The sequence below is a fragment of the Gopherus evgoodei genome, chromosome 9, assembly GCF_007399415.2.
Source record: "Gopherus evgoodei ecotype Sinaloan lineage chromosome 9, rGopEvg1_v1.p, whole genome shotgun sequence".
NCBI classification, from domain to species: Eukaryota; Metazoa; Chordata; order Testudines; family Testudinidae; genus Gopherus; species Gopherus evgoodei.
In genome coordinates, this window is record NC_044330.1 from 103,795,620 (window position 1) to 103,810,832 (window position 15,213).

Genomic DNA, 15,213 nt, shown 5'->3' on the forward strand with positions numbered 1-15,213 from the left:
TTAATATCAGAACAAAATTAATGAGGGAGGGCTCCCACCTCCCCTGAGGAAACAGTTGAGAGAAGACAAAGTGGGTTTTTTACCCACAAAAACGTATGCCCAAATAAATCTGTTAGTCTTTAAGGTGCCACCAGACTCCTTGTTGTTTTTGTGGATACAGACGAACACAGCTACCCCCTGGTAGTAGAGAGAAGCTGTCAAATAATCATTGGTTTGTGCATAGAAAATGGGAGAAACCTGGAGGATCAAAAATGAATACACGTTAACATGTTGTGTCTGGGATTAAAGTGGGATAAAGGTGTGGAGATGGCTTAGTGGGATGATCATGCATTAGGAGTAGAAGATGAAAGCTTGTGGGACAACCATCCTATCCTGTAGGGCTGGGGTAAAAGCCTATTGTACCTGCCTGGGCACTGCCTGCCAGATGGCTGCTTCCATGCCTTCTAGGCAAACACCAGCTTAAAAAACAACCGCACATCAGGCTGCCAGCCCCCAAGTAGCAACTTCTGTGGGCCACCTGGAGAAGCGGTTCAGAGCCAGAGGTGCACTCAGTTTGGGGGGTGTTATCCCTAGTGCCTGTGTCACAACCGCCCTGTCCAGCACTGTTCTGCCGAGGCGCCCAGGACCTGGGGACCCAACTCTCCTCTCGCCCCCCACCCCGCAGCGACCGGTCCCGGGCCCAGCCGGCGGCCCCCGCGTGCAGACAGCCGGGCCGCGCTGCTTCGGAGGCGGGGAGAAGCGGCTCCCGGGGCAGCGCAGAACCCTCGTCCGCAGCGGGGCCAGGCGGGTACAGCGCGGCGCCCAGGCCCCACGGGATCGGGCCCCGCAGGCCGCCCCCCCTTAAGGGGATACTGCGCCCTTGAAGGCGCCGAAGCCAGGAGCAGCAGCTCTGCGCGCGCAGCCACCCCCAGGCTAGGAAGGCGCATGCGCAACAGCACCAACCCGACCCAGTACCGCCCCTTGTGCTCCACCCCTCGACCTATGACCCTACCCCCCCCCGCCGCTTAGCTCTCTTGGCCCCGCCTCTCGACCTATGGCCCTTCCCGTCTCTCCTATCACCGTCGGCCCGCTCAGTGGTGACGCCATCTCCGTGCGCCGGTGGCGTTGCGGGCGCCCCTGGCGGTGGCCGGCCGGGCTGAGGAGGGGAGGGTGCCCGTGGGGGAGAATGGCGGCCGCCTCGCTGTGGAAAGGGCTGGTGGGGATCGGACTCTTCGCCTTGGCCCACGCGGCCTTCTCCGCTGCGCAGCGTGAGTGAGCGGGGCCCCGCGCGGACACCCCGTCCCCGGGCCGGCAATGCCGCGGGCAAGGGTCCGGGGCGGGGGAGAGGGGCAGCTGCCCGGGGCGGGGGCAGGTAGCAGCACTGAAAGGGGGGGGGCTCGTACCCGCATCGCCACCCTCGGTCCCCGCGCCCTCCTCCCCCACACTCACTACGCGGGCAGCAGGGGACGTGGGGGGCGGCTTGTGGGGAGAGCAGGGGATGCGGGGGCCTTGGAGGAGGATGAATCTGGGTGCCGGAATCGAGCTGACGGGGTGAGATCTGGCATGCGGGAGCTGGGCCAGGGTGGTAGTGGGAGTCAGGATGACAAGCGGGGATGGGGTAGAGCTAATGAAGAGGGGAGAGAGGTTCAGGAGGGGAGTAGAGGGCCACGTTGTTATTGAGGTGTCACTGGACCTCAAGCTATTTGCATTTCCAGAAGTGGGCTGGGGCAAGGGAAGGTTGGGGGGAATACAGCACCGAGTATATATATGATTACAGCTCAAGAGTCCATTTTAATATATTCTGTGCAGGAAAAGAATTTGTAGAATGCAGCTAATCTCTTTTTAGTGCGTTTTACATGTTTGTTTAATAGATGTCATTAATATGTTTAAAGCAAAACAGTATCAGTTCTCCAAAAAAGCTTGCTTATGCAGTCCAAGATCCAATTATTTTTTCTGATCACTAATCCAGGACTCTTGCTTGGAAAAGTTACTGTTCCCTGAAAACATTTATTCTGCTCTATTAAAATGGTTTTATCTTGGTAGATGGCAAACCTGAATATTACATACTTCTGATTACTAGCTATGATTATCTTTGTAATTCCAAGTTTTCAATTTCTTTAAAATACTGTTTTTCAATACTGGTGGGTTTTTGAGACACCAGATGCTAAAACCATCTCAGAATTGAGGCGGGGAGATGGAGGAACATGCCAACAACTAGTATTATATGATTTAAAGGTTGAGTATTTTTCCAACTGCCCGTGCTAGAAGCAAACACTATTTAACCTTGATGGTTTGTGAGGCATTAAAGCTTGAAGCTACCATTTGTGAGTGCTGCATTAGTTCCTTGGCACAGCAATGCATTTGGAGTACTAGTCAGCGTCTGACCACAGCAGCTGCTAAAGTGCAGTTTCCACGCCGTGGCAAGAGAACCATTTTTCCAAGAGTATTTGAAGATGCTAGAGAGAATGGCCACATTATTTCAACTCTTAGTGCACAGTGGATCAAATTCAGCCCTGGTATAAGTGGGTGTATCTCCCGGTGACTAAGATGGAGTAAACCATTTAGGATGATGTTTATAATTCAGAAAAAGGTGATATCCTTTAGCACCCAGAGTTATCTGAATATTATGACAGATTGTTAATGCAAAATATGCTTTTAAAATTCCACACTACACACACCTGAATAGAATGAAAAATAATTAACAGTAATGAGCTAAATTTCTACCTGTTATGACTTAGTGGATGTCAGTAGAATTAGACCAGTAAGTATAATGTTTACAAATAATTCCTCAACGATTCTTCTTTACACACAGTTCTAGTACCTCAATGGGTTATAGCCAACCCATCTGGAAAGTGTACCCATTTTTGAAGAATTCTGTAAGAGATTTGTGCTTCGTGTGCAATAGTATTCCATGTACATATTCTATACAATGCCCTAAGGCTGTACTAGAAGGAATAATTTATTAAATTTAGTAGTCTGCTGCCAAAGTATTAAAGCAATTCCTGATTGTCTTGTGCAGAAACATGCTCTTCCGTTTACTAGTTATGATGACCAATTTAGACAAGTTCAATAGGGAACAGTGGCTATATATATTGCAGTAAAATAGAACATCTAATGCAGGGGTCGGCAACCTTTCAGAAGTAGTGTGCCGAGTCTTCATTCATTCACTCTAATTAAAGGTTTTGCGTGCTGGTAATACATTTTAATGTTTTTAGAAGGTCTCTTTCTATAAGTCTATAATATACAGTATAACTAAGCTGTTGTATGTAAAGTAAATAAGGTTTGAAAAATGTTTAAGAAGCGTCATTTAAAATTAAATTAAAATGCAGAGCCCCCCAGACCAGGACCCAGGCAGTGTGAGTGCCACTGAAAATCAGCTCGCATGCCGTCTTCGGTACGCGTGTCATAGGTTGCCTACCCCTGATCTAATGCCTTCTGCTGAAGTAGCTTTGTGATGATCCTGGCTGCACTACAGTTTGAGTAGCAGTATCTGGCATTCATAGAGAATTCTTCTTGCATATGCGTGCTCCATCATCAGCCCTTTTCCACCCTCTTCTCTCTTATGCAGAAAGAAGATTAAAATTATTGCTGAAATTATTTACCAAGGCAGGTCTGGAAGATCAGATATGCTGTCTGAGGAAGCAAATGTGGAAACAAGATTAAAAATGGCAGAGTTACTGGGAGCTAATAGTCCATGGCGTTATACATAGAAACCCAAACACTCCTCGAATTTATATTGATTTGCCTTATTACAAAAAAAATTAACTTACCTGTATATCTTTACCTTATAGATCGTTCCTATATGAGATTAACAGAAAAGGAAGATGAAACATTACCGATAGATGTAAGTTATACATTTTCATTGTGTTTGGAAGATTTAAGACTAATAATATAGTTTGGTCTCTTGCTTTCGTTCCTGTTCATTTTTTTAAATTTGAATAATTGAATTTTAATCATGTAATCTTTCAAGTTCTCATTCTGCCTGAGAATGTTTCACCTACCAGTCCTAATGTCCAGTAATGCGTTACAGCTCTTACAAAGAGCGTTTGCAAATCAAAATAAGCCCTGACTTCCTTCTATTTCTTTAGAACTATTGGTGAAATATCTCCTCCAGGAAGTCCATGGCTTCTGTTGTTAGAACTTGGAAAATCCTTGCATAAGTCTCCTATACTCTGCAGCATAAACACCTGCCTCCCTCTGGCTTTTGTTGGCTGACATTTGTTTATTCAATGCTATTGTGTTTTGCCATTATCCCAGCACAACTTGTTTCATTTACTTCAATTTTCTTATTTCTGATTTTCATTATATCTTAATTTCTTGGTTGACCAATAAGAAAACGATGTGCAGAAGTGGACTTCAGAGGTCATGCCCAATTGTCATCCTTGTTGACAGTGTTATGGAGGTTACATAATTTGTGAGAGTACTAGATTCTTCCTGCTAAAGCAGCAATTTGAGTGCGCAGAACAGTGATTCTGAATGCTGTGAGGAATACAGAATCTGCCTGAAGAACTCTGCTTGGCAGCTTGATCTAGTTCGGAGGGTACAGGGTGGGTGCTAGGAAATCCCCCATCTGTTCCTGCTTCTGCTCTTGACTTGCAGTGCTACATGGGCAAGCTACTTAATCTTTGTGCCTCGATTTCCTCCCCCCACTAAAACGGAGATACAATTATTTGCCCTGTTTCCTAGATCTCTGGTTGAAAAATGCGTAAGTGCTTATTGTGTAAGGCAACTGTGAACAAAACAAAGGATAAAAGATGAGAATTTTGTACAAGGGTTCTTGTACATGGTTTAGAAACCTCTGTGTGGTGTATTGTATCTCTCTCTTTTGCAGATAGTTCTTCAAACACTGTTGGCCTTTGCAGTTACGTGTTATGGAATAGTACATATTGCAGGAGAATTTAAAGACATGGATGCCACTTCAGAACTAAAAAATAAGTATGTTGGGGTTCTTTCTGTTCATTAACACTCTTTTTCCTGTTGCTCTATAAATAAACTCAGCATGTCCGGTAAAATAGCAGCCCCAGAAATGTTCTCCTTTTTAGTTCACACCTTCTTGACAACCTGCTGTAAGCGTGATGCTGGGAAGGACAGGCAGAGCCAGGAAGCCACCACACAATGTCTGGCTGTGAGATGTAGCGTTCTAGATAGGATAAGGCTACAGCAGTGACTGGGACACTTTCTGCCCTTCCTTGGCTCCTTCCCTGGCCTCCAAAAAACCCACCTCAGAGTTGGAGTAGTGGAGTGAGCAGGTGAGGAACAGGGAGATATGAGGTTACAGAACTACTCCTGTCCAGTGGTCTCAGCAGGGGACTGGGAGGCAGAAGCTCTTACCTCCAACCATCTCTGCCTCAGTTTTCACATCAGTAAATAGGGCTAACGCGTACCCCCTCCGAAGGGTGTTGATGACAAATTAGTTAAATGCTATAGAAGTGCTGAATTGAATTGTATGAATCTGTGAAGGGTTTTGAATTAAATTTTGAGCTGAATAGGAAATCAGATGGGCAGAAAACCTTCTCCTATAGAGAGTAGTCTGAATAATATGGGTCAAGTAAATCCATGAAAGAGGCAGTATAAGGAGGCCTGAATGTGAAGTGCTAAGAAGTGAGAGAGAATTAAGGGCACTCAGCATTATTAGCACAGAGGCATGAATATGGATTTTGGCGGAGGCAAGGTCAAAGGGAGGAGGAATTTGGGTGATATTTTGTGGATAATTATTAACACTTGTACATAAGGAAGCTGTAGAAGGGAGAGTGAAGTTTATTAATGATGTGGGTGTTTTCTGTATGCTGAACAATCACCATATCTATATCTCTCTAACACTAGCATCTTGTCTGTAAAATTCTTAATGTTTGTGTTATGGCATAGGGAATTTGGGTAAGATCTAGAGGCTTGGCACCCCTGCCATTTGGTAACAGCACTTACTTATTTTTCAGTCTAAAAATCTGGTGTTTCCAAGAGTGACTTTCATTAAATAATCAATCATTCTAAAGCCACATTAATTTCATTTTTCATGTTTATTTAAAGGACATTTGACACATTAAGGAACCATCCATCTTTTTACGTATTTAATCATCGTGGTAGAGTATTATTCCAGCCTCCAGATAGAGTGAATTCTTCTTCAAACCAAGATGTTTTGTCATCCAGCGCGTCACTGAAATTACGAAAACTTGAACCTCTGCGCCGTTAAGATTTTTACAGATTATAATAGAACAGGACACTGAGATGTAATACTGGAGTTTGGGGTGTAAACACTTTTTTTAATTTCTGGAGCAGTATTTATATTGACCTTCCAGACTTTATAAAATATATATATATATATAACTAAGGACCTTCTTTGTACACTGTTAATGAAAATGACTGAACTGTGACTTGGCAATGGAGTGTAAGTTATTGCTACAATTATGCTGTGAAACATCTTTGAACTTTCATATATTAAACAATGTTGCGGTTGATTTTTTCATTTAAAACTATTCCTATCCTTAAGAAAAGGCAAATAAGTTTTTATTGCAATGAATATTGTTTGAAAAGAGGGAATGCTTTCATGCTATTTATTTTCTTGTTTGCTTGCATTACCCTTTACGGAAGTCCTTCAGAAACAGTGGGTGCACTGCAGCATGAAAAGATAGAGAGGAGAGGAAGCTATCTGTCTCCTGTTCCTAGAAAGTCTAAGATGCACCTTTTGGTGTATGTTTGTGAAACTCAAAAGAATGCTTTCATTCTTACAATGCTAGAAAAAAGTGGTTATGGCTGACAGGTTTTTTAACTCTGTTATCAAGTTATTGCTTTCTAGTTCTCCTCCTGTTTAAAAGGTAGATTCTCTCTTCCTCCTCCCAAAATTATCGGGGACTCTACATCTATATGTAGGGGGGAGATGGCTTGCTTCTTTTTGGATAATCTAATATGTTCAGCTTGTTTATTCACTGTATGTATATTGCTGTCTTTGCTTGTGTATACAGGAACATTCATGAAATGGCTGAATAGTTTTTCAGTACCATAAATGGTACCAGAAACTAGATTCTCTTTCATGCATTCTGAGAAACAGTTTTCATAAGTATTAAGATAAATATTCATTTTAACACATTGCAGGTGTTTTCCAATAATAAGGTGCTATAGGGATTAGCACAGGAAAGGGGGCAAAGCATGCATGGTATAACTATCCCTGGCACTAGCCCCGAAGCATCAAATTAAGCTAACAAAACTTACCTCTCAGCCATTAGCTGACTTAAGAGAACAGTTTTGAGGGCACACATTCTTAAAACATGACATTGCCTTTAACTGTTATGGGTTTCTATTTTTTTTAAGGTTGTTTTTACTGTTAAACTGCGTCCAGCTCTTGCATTTCCCATTGGTAACTGAAAGCTTCTCTTCTGCTTCCATGACATAGCTAAGACCCTGTGCATTGAGTGAGATGCTTTATGGGTCCACCTAGATTTCTGTGTATTCCCCCTTGAAGATTTCTCACCTCAGCATACAAGTCAGCCTTTTTACCCTACCATATTTGTATTTTTAAGAATCTGTTTTATTCAATTCAGCAATCTGAAAGTTCAAAGGTAACAAGTGTAGGAAAAGACCATGGAAAACTAAGCACCTTCTACCAGCCCATCCTACTGCCGGGGACCTCAGGGATGAGAGCAGCAGGATGGATGGTTGCTCTGAGTAGTTTAATTTTCACTTTAGGTTGGTTCAATATGCAGAGGGGTATTCTGATCATTTAAGTGTTAATCTCCAATCCACTGAGCTAGTTCCTAAAGTGCATTGGCGCTACTTCCCTGGGAGCCACAAATAAGCTTGATTAACTGATAGCTGCTACCACGAAAGGCCTCATGCTGCCCCTGTTAACTTAAAACGTCCATTGTCAAGTACAGCGCCGGTGTACAAGGAGAGGATTGCTTTTTGCCGTGGTGGGGTATGTGGAGGAAATGGATGCAGACTTATGCCTAAGCCAGCGTGACTCTTGCTAGCTCTGGAGAAGCAAAAGTGGGATGGGAAACAGAATGAGGTTCTCATGCCATTGGATTAATGACAAAAGAGGTGAAGAAAGACAGCAAGAGCCATGTAACCAGCCTAGCAGACTGATACTTCAATTGTGTTTGGCAGTGTACTATTTGCATAATGTCTTGTAGAGCAGGGCTGCTCACCTATTAATTTCTAGGGAGGCTATGTTCATGCTCCTATAAGGCCTACTCAGTGCAAAACGCACTGCAACGTGAAATCTGGAGTCCTGCTCGGAGCAAACGTTTGTTTCTCAAGCCCTCAATGTTGCATAGTTTGAGAGCTGCAAAGCACCTTGGTGACTACATCAGGCCCGTTAACCACATGAGGAGTAGCCTTACTCTAGCAACAATGGTTATATCACAAAGCTGTACAAATTATTTTTTTCTTATCTTGCAATGTCCAATAAAGAACGGATATCCTTACAAAGCTTTTGGTGGTGATTTTTCTCCCAATTGTCCTGCACCTCGTCAGAGCAAGGTCAGTGAGGGTTATCAAGAAATTGTCCCGCTAATAGTTCTAAACAAATTAATAACCTTACTTTGGCTGTAGCATCTTTGCAGCGAAGTTCTTGCATGCCACTTGTCCATTACTGTGTCAGATACATAAAAAGGGAATCAGACCAACACAATGTCCTGGTGGCGAAACAAGCTTTTAGGATCAGTAAATCCTTGGCCTGCATTATCTGGCTGCCTTCAACATTCCTGGTCTATATCTCAACAGCCTGAGTCATATATATTTACTCTGAGTAAAGTCTCTTCACATGTGAGTTAATACTATATATAAATAATGAGCAACCTCAGTGGAAGGCATGTACACTCAAGATCTTGTCTCCTTGGTGGCTGAGTTGTTGAGGAAAGTCCCACCCTGCGTCCAAAGGCCAGAGATAAACACTGGTCATAAGTGCGTAGTCACATCTAACTCAGCGCATTCAGTAGTATTTGGAGGCTGTAAAATTAGCAAAGAAAAATATTTCAATTTGCTTAACTACAGCTTTAAACATGATTGCAATAGAGCTCACTCGCCTTTGTTTACTAGACTCCCTTCACTCTATTGAATCCCCTGTCTACATTCAGCACCGTAGGTACGAACACACTCCTTGGTACAGTAGTCATAAGAGGGGGCACGGCAGTGCTGTGGATGTGCTCTGGAAACCAGCTATGCTGCACTGATCCCTGGGGCATTCATATAGAGGTTGCTATAGACCATTTTCTGTTCTCAAGAAGTGGCAAGGAAGCAAAACTGTGTTGCACCATCAGCAGCTTTGAGTGAGCCAAATGGAAATAGTTCCCCAGCTCATCCAAATACTTCCAATGCCTTTACTCTTTGTATCTACTTGGCTAGTGTACATGGTGTATTTCTGCTCAAGCAGCATGCTTTATTAAATACTGCAAAAGATTAATCCCTCAAAGACGGGCCACTAATGAGCATTTCTGGGTTTTCTGGTTGTAATCTGAATCCAGACCAGCATCCGTGCTGCTGCATTATCTTTCCCTCTCCTCACTATTTTATGTAGGGGCTTGGCTACACTCGAAACTCCAAAGCGCTGCCGTGGGAGCACTCCCGCAGCAGCGCTTTGAAGTGCGAGTGTGGTCGCGGCGCCAGCACTGGGAGAGAGCTCTCCCAGCGCTGCAGGTACTCCACCTCCCCGAGGAGATTAGCTTCCAGCACTGGGGCCCTGTTTACACTGGCGCTTTACAGCGCTGTATCTTGCAGTGCTCGGGGGATGTTTTTTTCACACCCCTGAGTGAGAAAGTTGCAGCGCTGTAAAGCGCCAGTGTAGCCAAGGCCTAGGTCCACATTTATCTTGGATAAAAAAAAGTGCTGCTGCCAATCAACTGTTCCTTCAAATAACAATGGGACATGGACAATAGTTTCTGTGAGAAAACATTCCCAGTTCATACCCCCACTCCTCTGGTACAGGTATATTAGTTCTAGGAAGCACAGCTGGTAGAAGTGTCTTTTCTCAAAAGATAGATCAAATAGGCCTGAACGCTTACATGTCTCTAAAATAGCCACTAATTACACTTTTTTTGGATTCCATCTCTGGTAGTCATAACAGACTGATTACAGTCTCTGGAGAAGTCTGTAGTGTAACAGAGCTGGAACCCTTTCTTCAGTGCAGGAAAACAAAAGGCAATCAGATTAATTGGTGTGGCTTTATTTTTAGTACTTGGTATGTTTCCCCCTCCACCCGAGCTGTATTCCATTTTCCCAAGGCAGTGTTTAGATCTGTGAGATGGGTATTAGACTCTTACCAAAGATGTGACACTTAATAAGAGACTATTTACATGTAAGCAGGTGCCACAAATGACTTCTCAATCTGAAGTGCTCCTGCACTGTTAATTTTTACTATCTTGTGCCAGGTGGAAGGGCCATTCAAGTTCAACCCATTCCAGCATTCACTTCACTGCCTCTTCTCCGTATCTATGAGGGAAGAACCCTACAACCCAAGCCTCTGACCTAGTACTTTAGCCAGGGACCTCAAAATTCTCACAGGGTTTACAGTCTCTCAGGGCTTCCATCCTGCAGAGAATTTGTTTGCCCTTTTTGGTGGTTGGAATCCATGCAGGAGCAGTTCAGCCTCAGAAAACAGCAGCTAAGAATGCCTGAGCCCTGCCAACCACAGTGCAGCTTCACCATTGCTGGGGCACAGGCACCCTAGGAATCAGCATCCTCCCCTTCTTCAAAGGGGCAGGGAGAGCTGCAGCTGCCTTGTCACCACTGGTCAGTGCCTCTAGTGATCCCAAAAGGACCTGCAGGGAAAGTGGAGATGAGATATTTTGAATGTGAAAACAAGCAGCAAACCTGTACCTGCTCCCTGCATTATGATGCAGCCCTGAGGGCACAAGTTACTTTACTTTGCCTTGCAGTTCCCACTGAAGCCTCTCAACTCACCCAGGATGACAGCAGGGGAAGAAGACTCCAGTCCTTAGTCACTTAACACAGGGCTCTGGTCCGATTCACTCCTACACTGTTTTATTCACAGATGCAACATCATTTTTAAAAAGCTGGAAGGAAACAAAAACTAAATCCTCAGCAAGTTAATTATTTTTGTGTCCTGGGAGCTTAAATCCTTCTTTCACCCAGGAAAGGAAAATGAGAGTTCAAGAATTAAACATCCAGGCGAGTGGAAGGGCTAGAAATACTACCTGACTTCTGTTAGGCACAGCAGCTGCCTGGTTACAGATTGGGCAACGTACAGTTGTTTATCAGGAGACTATCAGGACAACTTTAGAAGCACAGGGAAAGGACAACTCCCCACATCTCAGCATCCTCTGAGATGTCCGTCCCCAGACCTTAACAGGACAAGAGGGTTTATTTTACATAATTACTCACTTTTTAAACATAGCAGCATAATCTTAGCTACAGTTCACACCATAGTGCCAGCAATCTCCAAATAGCCCACCCGGCGCGACAGCTCTGATTCAAAGGTGAGTCTGAAATGGAGCTGGAAATGTCCACTACAAAACCGCACAGTAAAGACTCAGCAGTTGGGTATTTTACCTGGGGCCAGGTTGAAACACATTATTAGTCCCAGTCAGGCTTTTTGACTTACTATATCAAAATTGGCCAACTTCTGAGGTTTGCCAGCTGAGCCCAAGGCAGAGAGCCACCCCTTTTAATCTGTGCAGACAGACAATGAAAGGGGCGTTACTGGAATTTTGAAATAACCACAGAAACTCAGGCTTACACAACCACCGATGAAGCAACGTGAGAGCAAATTCCAGCCAGGCACAACTCCCAGCACCTCTGCCAAAGGCAGGCTCCCTTTCAGCTCACATGACAGAGCTGCTGCCTGATCTGAGTCTCTGTGAGGTGGATGCTGGACTTATTATTGGGTGTCCTTGACTCAGTACTGAGGAACTGAGATCAGAGCTGTGCTGTCCTATGGCACCAATGCCCTGCAGCCTGATTGGCCCTTGGCATTCAGACGGTTACGTTACAATACAAAGTGGGAGGCAGAGTACTACCAGATCAGACTGTTCACCCACCTTGTGCTGGTGTACATGACCCCTCATAGGAAAATCCAGCCCCTAGAGCCTTGGTCCAGTTTGCACTGGCTCTGGGATGGATCTTGTGAGGAAAGGCTTTTCTTGGGTGGTTCGGATAGCTAGGGGGATCTTCCCAAGATAATAACAGGGCGTCTGTCACCGCCCATCTAGGCAGGCGAAAGGTGAGTCAAATCGGGTATATATGGGAAGGATAAATACCAATAGGTCGTGAACTTTAAAATAGTTTTCTAAGTTACAGGAATTCTCCTTTCATGCCTATCGTACAGCATCCCAACGTCTGAATGCCTCTCTCCCCCTCCAAAGCTCAGACATGCTAAACAAGAGGGCACACAAGCTGGAGCCTGACAGCGTCCCTCCATTAGGACATTCCCCAAGAGAAAAGGTCCACCGATCACTGCCCTCTGGTTCCTGCCCAGGTTCCAAAAGGGCATGAAAGCATTTGGCCATTTCTTGGTAGACCAAGTAATATTGGCCTGAGCTCCTGACCTCTCTCTCCATTGCCCTGTGGAGGTCACTAACCAGACCAACACTGGCATATCCAAGAGGAGAGGGATCCAATCCTCCTGAAGGGAGGTTAGCGACTGGGCAGTAACTAGTTAGCTCAGACAAGCACAGCCAGGCCGCACAGTGTTTATGGGTCACCAGCCACTTGCCCTTCTTCCTTGGCAACGGACCAGGCACTCCCCACCAGCTGTCATCCAGCAGGATGTCAAACAAATACCTCCCAAACGTTGCTGCTAGTGTGCTGGATCAAAGTACCCTGACTTGCTTTTAGGGCTGCAGACTGGGTGCAGAGAATGCAGTGAGCGTTTAGTCTGAGTCGCACGCTGCTGCCACTATGTCAGTGAACAAACTGGAAACAAAATTGGCGTTCTACAAAATCCCGGTCGATTTAAAACCGCCATCCCCTGGAAGAGCTTTTTGCATTGAAACAAAAAGGTTAAGGCAGGTCGTTTTCAGCTTCTCAAGGATTTCCACTATACATTCCTATGTTTTAACGCCAGACCAAAAAGCCCCCAAACTAGCAAAATATAATTTAGGTGGTTTTTAAAATAGATTTGCCAGGGCTGAGAAATTTCAAGTGTGCTTGGGCAGCGACTTGCACTGGTGATCAGAAGTGGATTTAAAATCAAGATGCATCTAAAGTGCAGATGCCCAGAAGGTTTTTAAAATTCCTTTAGGGCTCCCTGCTTCTCTCTGTACCCTCCCCACCCTTCTGTAGCTAATGACTGCCATTCTGCATCCCAGACCTGGTCTATGCGAGGTGTAATTAACTGCATTACTTCAAACCCTGAGTGTAGACATGGCGTTCTGGTGTCGAAAAGTGACTTGCACTGATGGCAGCTAAAACTCAGTTTGAAACCTGCACTGGAGTAAGCAGAATGTGAAGCCAGGGTTAGCTGCAAGACTCTTAGTGTAAGCTACAACTGTGCAAAAGCCCACAAACAGTACAGAGAAGGCGTCAGTCTACTGGCTGAGACACCAGGAAAGGGGAAACAGACATGCTCTCAGGGTGGCACAGTACAGTGGGTAGACCAGTGGGCTAGGAATCAGGAGACTTGGGTTCTAATCTCAGCTCTGTCACAAACCTTGTATGTGACCTGGGGCAAGTCACTTCCCTGCTCTTTGCTGGTTCCCCTCCCAGTTCCAGGGGGGAACATAGCTCAGTGGTTTGCACGTTGGCCTGCTAAACCCACAGTTGTGAGCTCAGTCCTTGAGGGGACCATTTAGGGATCTGGGGCAAAAATCTACCTGGGGTTGGTCCTGCTTTGAGCAGGGGGTGGGACTAGATACCTCCCGAGGTCCCTTCCAACCCTGATATTCTGATGGTGAATGCTGCTCCACGCTGCTCCACACTGCTCCCAAAGAGCAAGGAAATAGGTGCAACAATGGTATCAATTTTCCTGCCTGGCAACGGACAGTGCTCCCTTAAGGCCAGCTCCGAGGATAGGAATAAATCCTAATGCGCAAGAAGTGAAAAACAACCCAGTCCAGACAGATTTTCATTACTGCTCACCAGACAAGCTTAACTGCAAAGTAAGTTTCCTGAGTGCATCAGCCGAACAGCAGCATGTCTGCTGTGAGGCCAATGCTGACCTGCCACCTTCTTTTGGAAGTGCCATGCAACAGCAGAACTGGACAATCTGCCTGCCCGCGTTGCTGTTTTATTCTCTTGGTTGCACTGTACTCAGCTGAGGGTGCTCGATATTGCACTAATGGCAAAGCACATATGGCTGATTATGGATGTACTCTTGCCGACATGCATCATAGTGCACAATTGACTGCCCCTGTGCCTTTGAAAGACACCGCCACAGAACAAGTAAGGAGAGAAGAGTGGCTAGAGAAGAGGCCAGAGTCCTGGCTTCTGTGTTCTATTATAAGCTCTGCCACTGGCATGGAGCATGACCATAGGCAAGTCCCTTCTCATCTCACAGGGTGTCATGAGACTGTCTATAAATGCACTACTTTCAAAAAGAATTGATTGCGGAAAAGTGAAAACTGCCTTTTCCCCCCTTATTCCATAAGCAACCAGAGAGCCAGGCTGCAGTTGGACAGGTCACTTAAAAATAAAAAAAGTTAAGGGTGCCCGCTGTGTACTGAGGAATGTAATACATTGCAAAGCTTGGGAAACAGCTAGTGAAGAACCCATAGGATTTTCCATGGCAGGAATCTTGCTATTGTGCAGCTGCATTGTAATACTCACACGCAGCAGATGTTTTCAGCACTTTTAATCTTAGTGTGGGTTTCTTTAAAAACAAACAAACAAACAAACAAAGCTTCCCTGTTCCTGAAGCATCTCTTGACCCTGATGCACTCCAATACACAGACTAGCAGTTTGGCACAGGTCAGCCAGCAACTAGACAATGTAATGAAAACTGATCAACATAATCACACTCAGCATAGTCTGAAACCTATGTAAAAACAAGCAACAACCCCAAACTTTACCATTATCCTCCGACATTAAAAACCACATTCCACTACTCAGAGGAAAGGTATTTTCACACCTCTAACCAAAAGCCAGCTCCAGCCTCCAACAGGCAGCTCCCTGCAGCCACACCCCCTCTCAGCGTAAAGTCAGTTGGACAGCTCCACAACTGAATCCCTCTGTATGGAAAAGCTGAGCCCACCAGCCTGCTCCCAATAGCGTTTAATGAATACGAAGACAGCAGCTACGGAGCAAATGGGTCACAGCTTGGGGGCGGGGGGAAGCTTTTCCAGATCAGAC

At 45.2% G+C, this 15,213-nt stretch overlaps 1 protein-coding gene and 1 long non-coding RNA gene across 2 annotated transcripts; one reads left to right on the top strand and one right to left on the bottom strand.

Moving 5' to 3' along the window:
• The first annotated feature begins 1,104 nt into the window (after positions 1–1,104).
• On the top strand, positions 1,105–8,396 carry MMGT1 (membrane magnesium transporter 1). Its single transcript, XM_030575419.1, has 4 exons — positions 1,105–1,247; positions 3,771–3,823; positions 4,811–4,914; positions 6,004–8,396. Exons 1-4 carry the CDS (start codon positions 1,166–1,168, stop codon positions 6,164–6,166), a joined length of 402 nt encoding a protein of 133 aa, XP_030431279.1. The 5' UTR covers positions 1,105–1,165; the 3' UTR covers positions 6,167–8,396.
• Positions 8,397–10,117: 1,721 nt separating this feature from the next.
• Positions 10,118–13,707, bottom strand: LOC115657491. The gene is made up of 2 exons (XR_004001983.1): positions 10,870–13,707; positions 10,118–10,727 (listed from the first exon to the last, which is right to left on the bottom strand). It is a non-coding gene; the product is annotated as an uncharacterized LOC115657491 (long non-coding RNA).
• Positions 13,708–15,213: the final 1,506 nt, after the last annotated feature.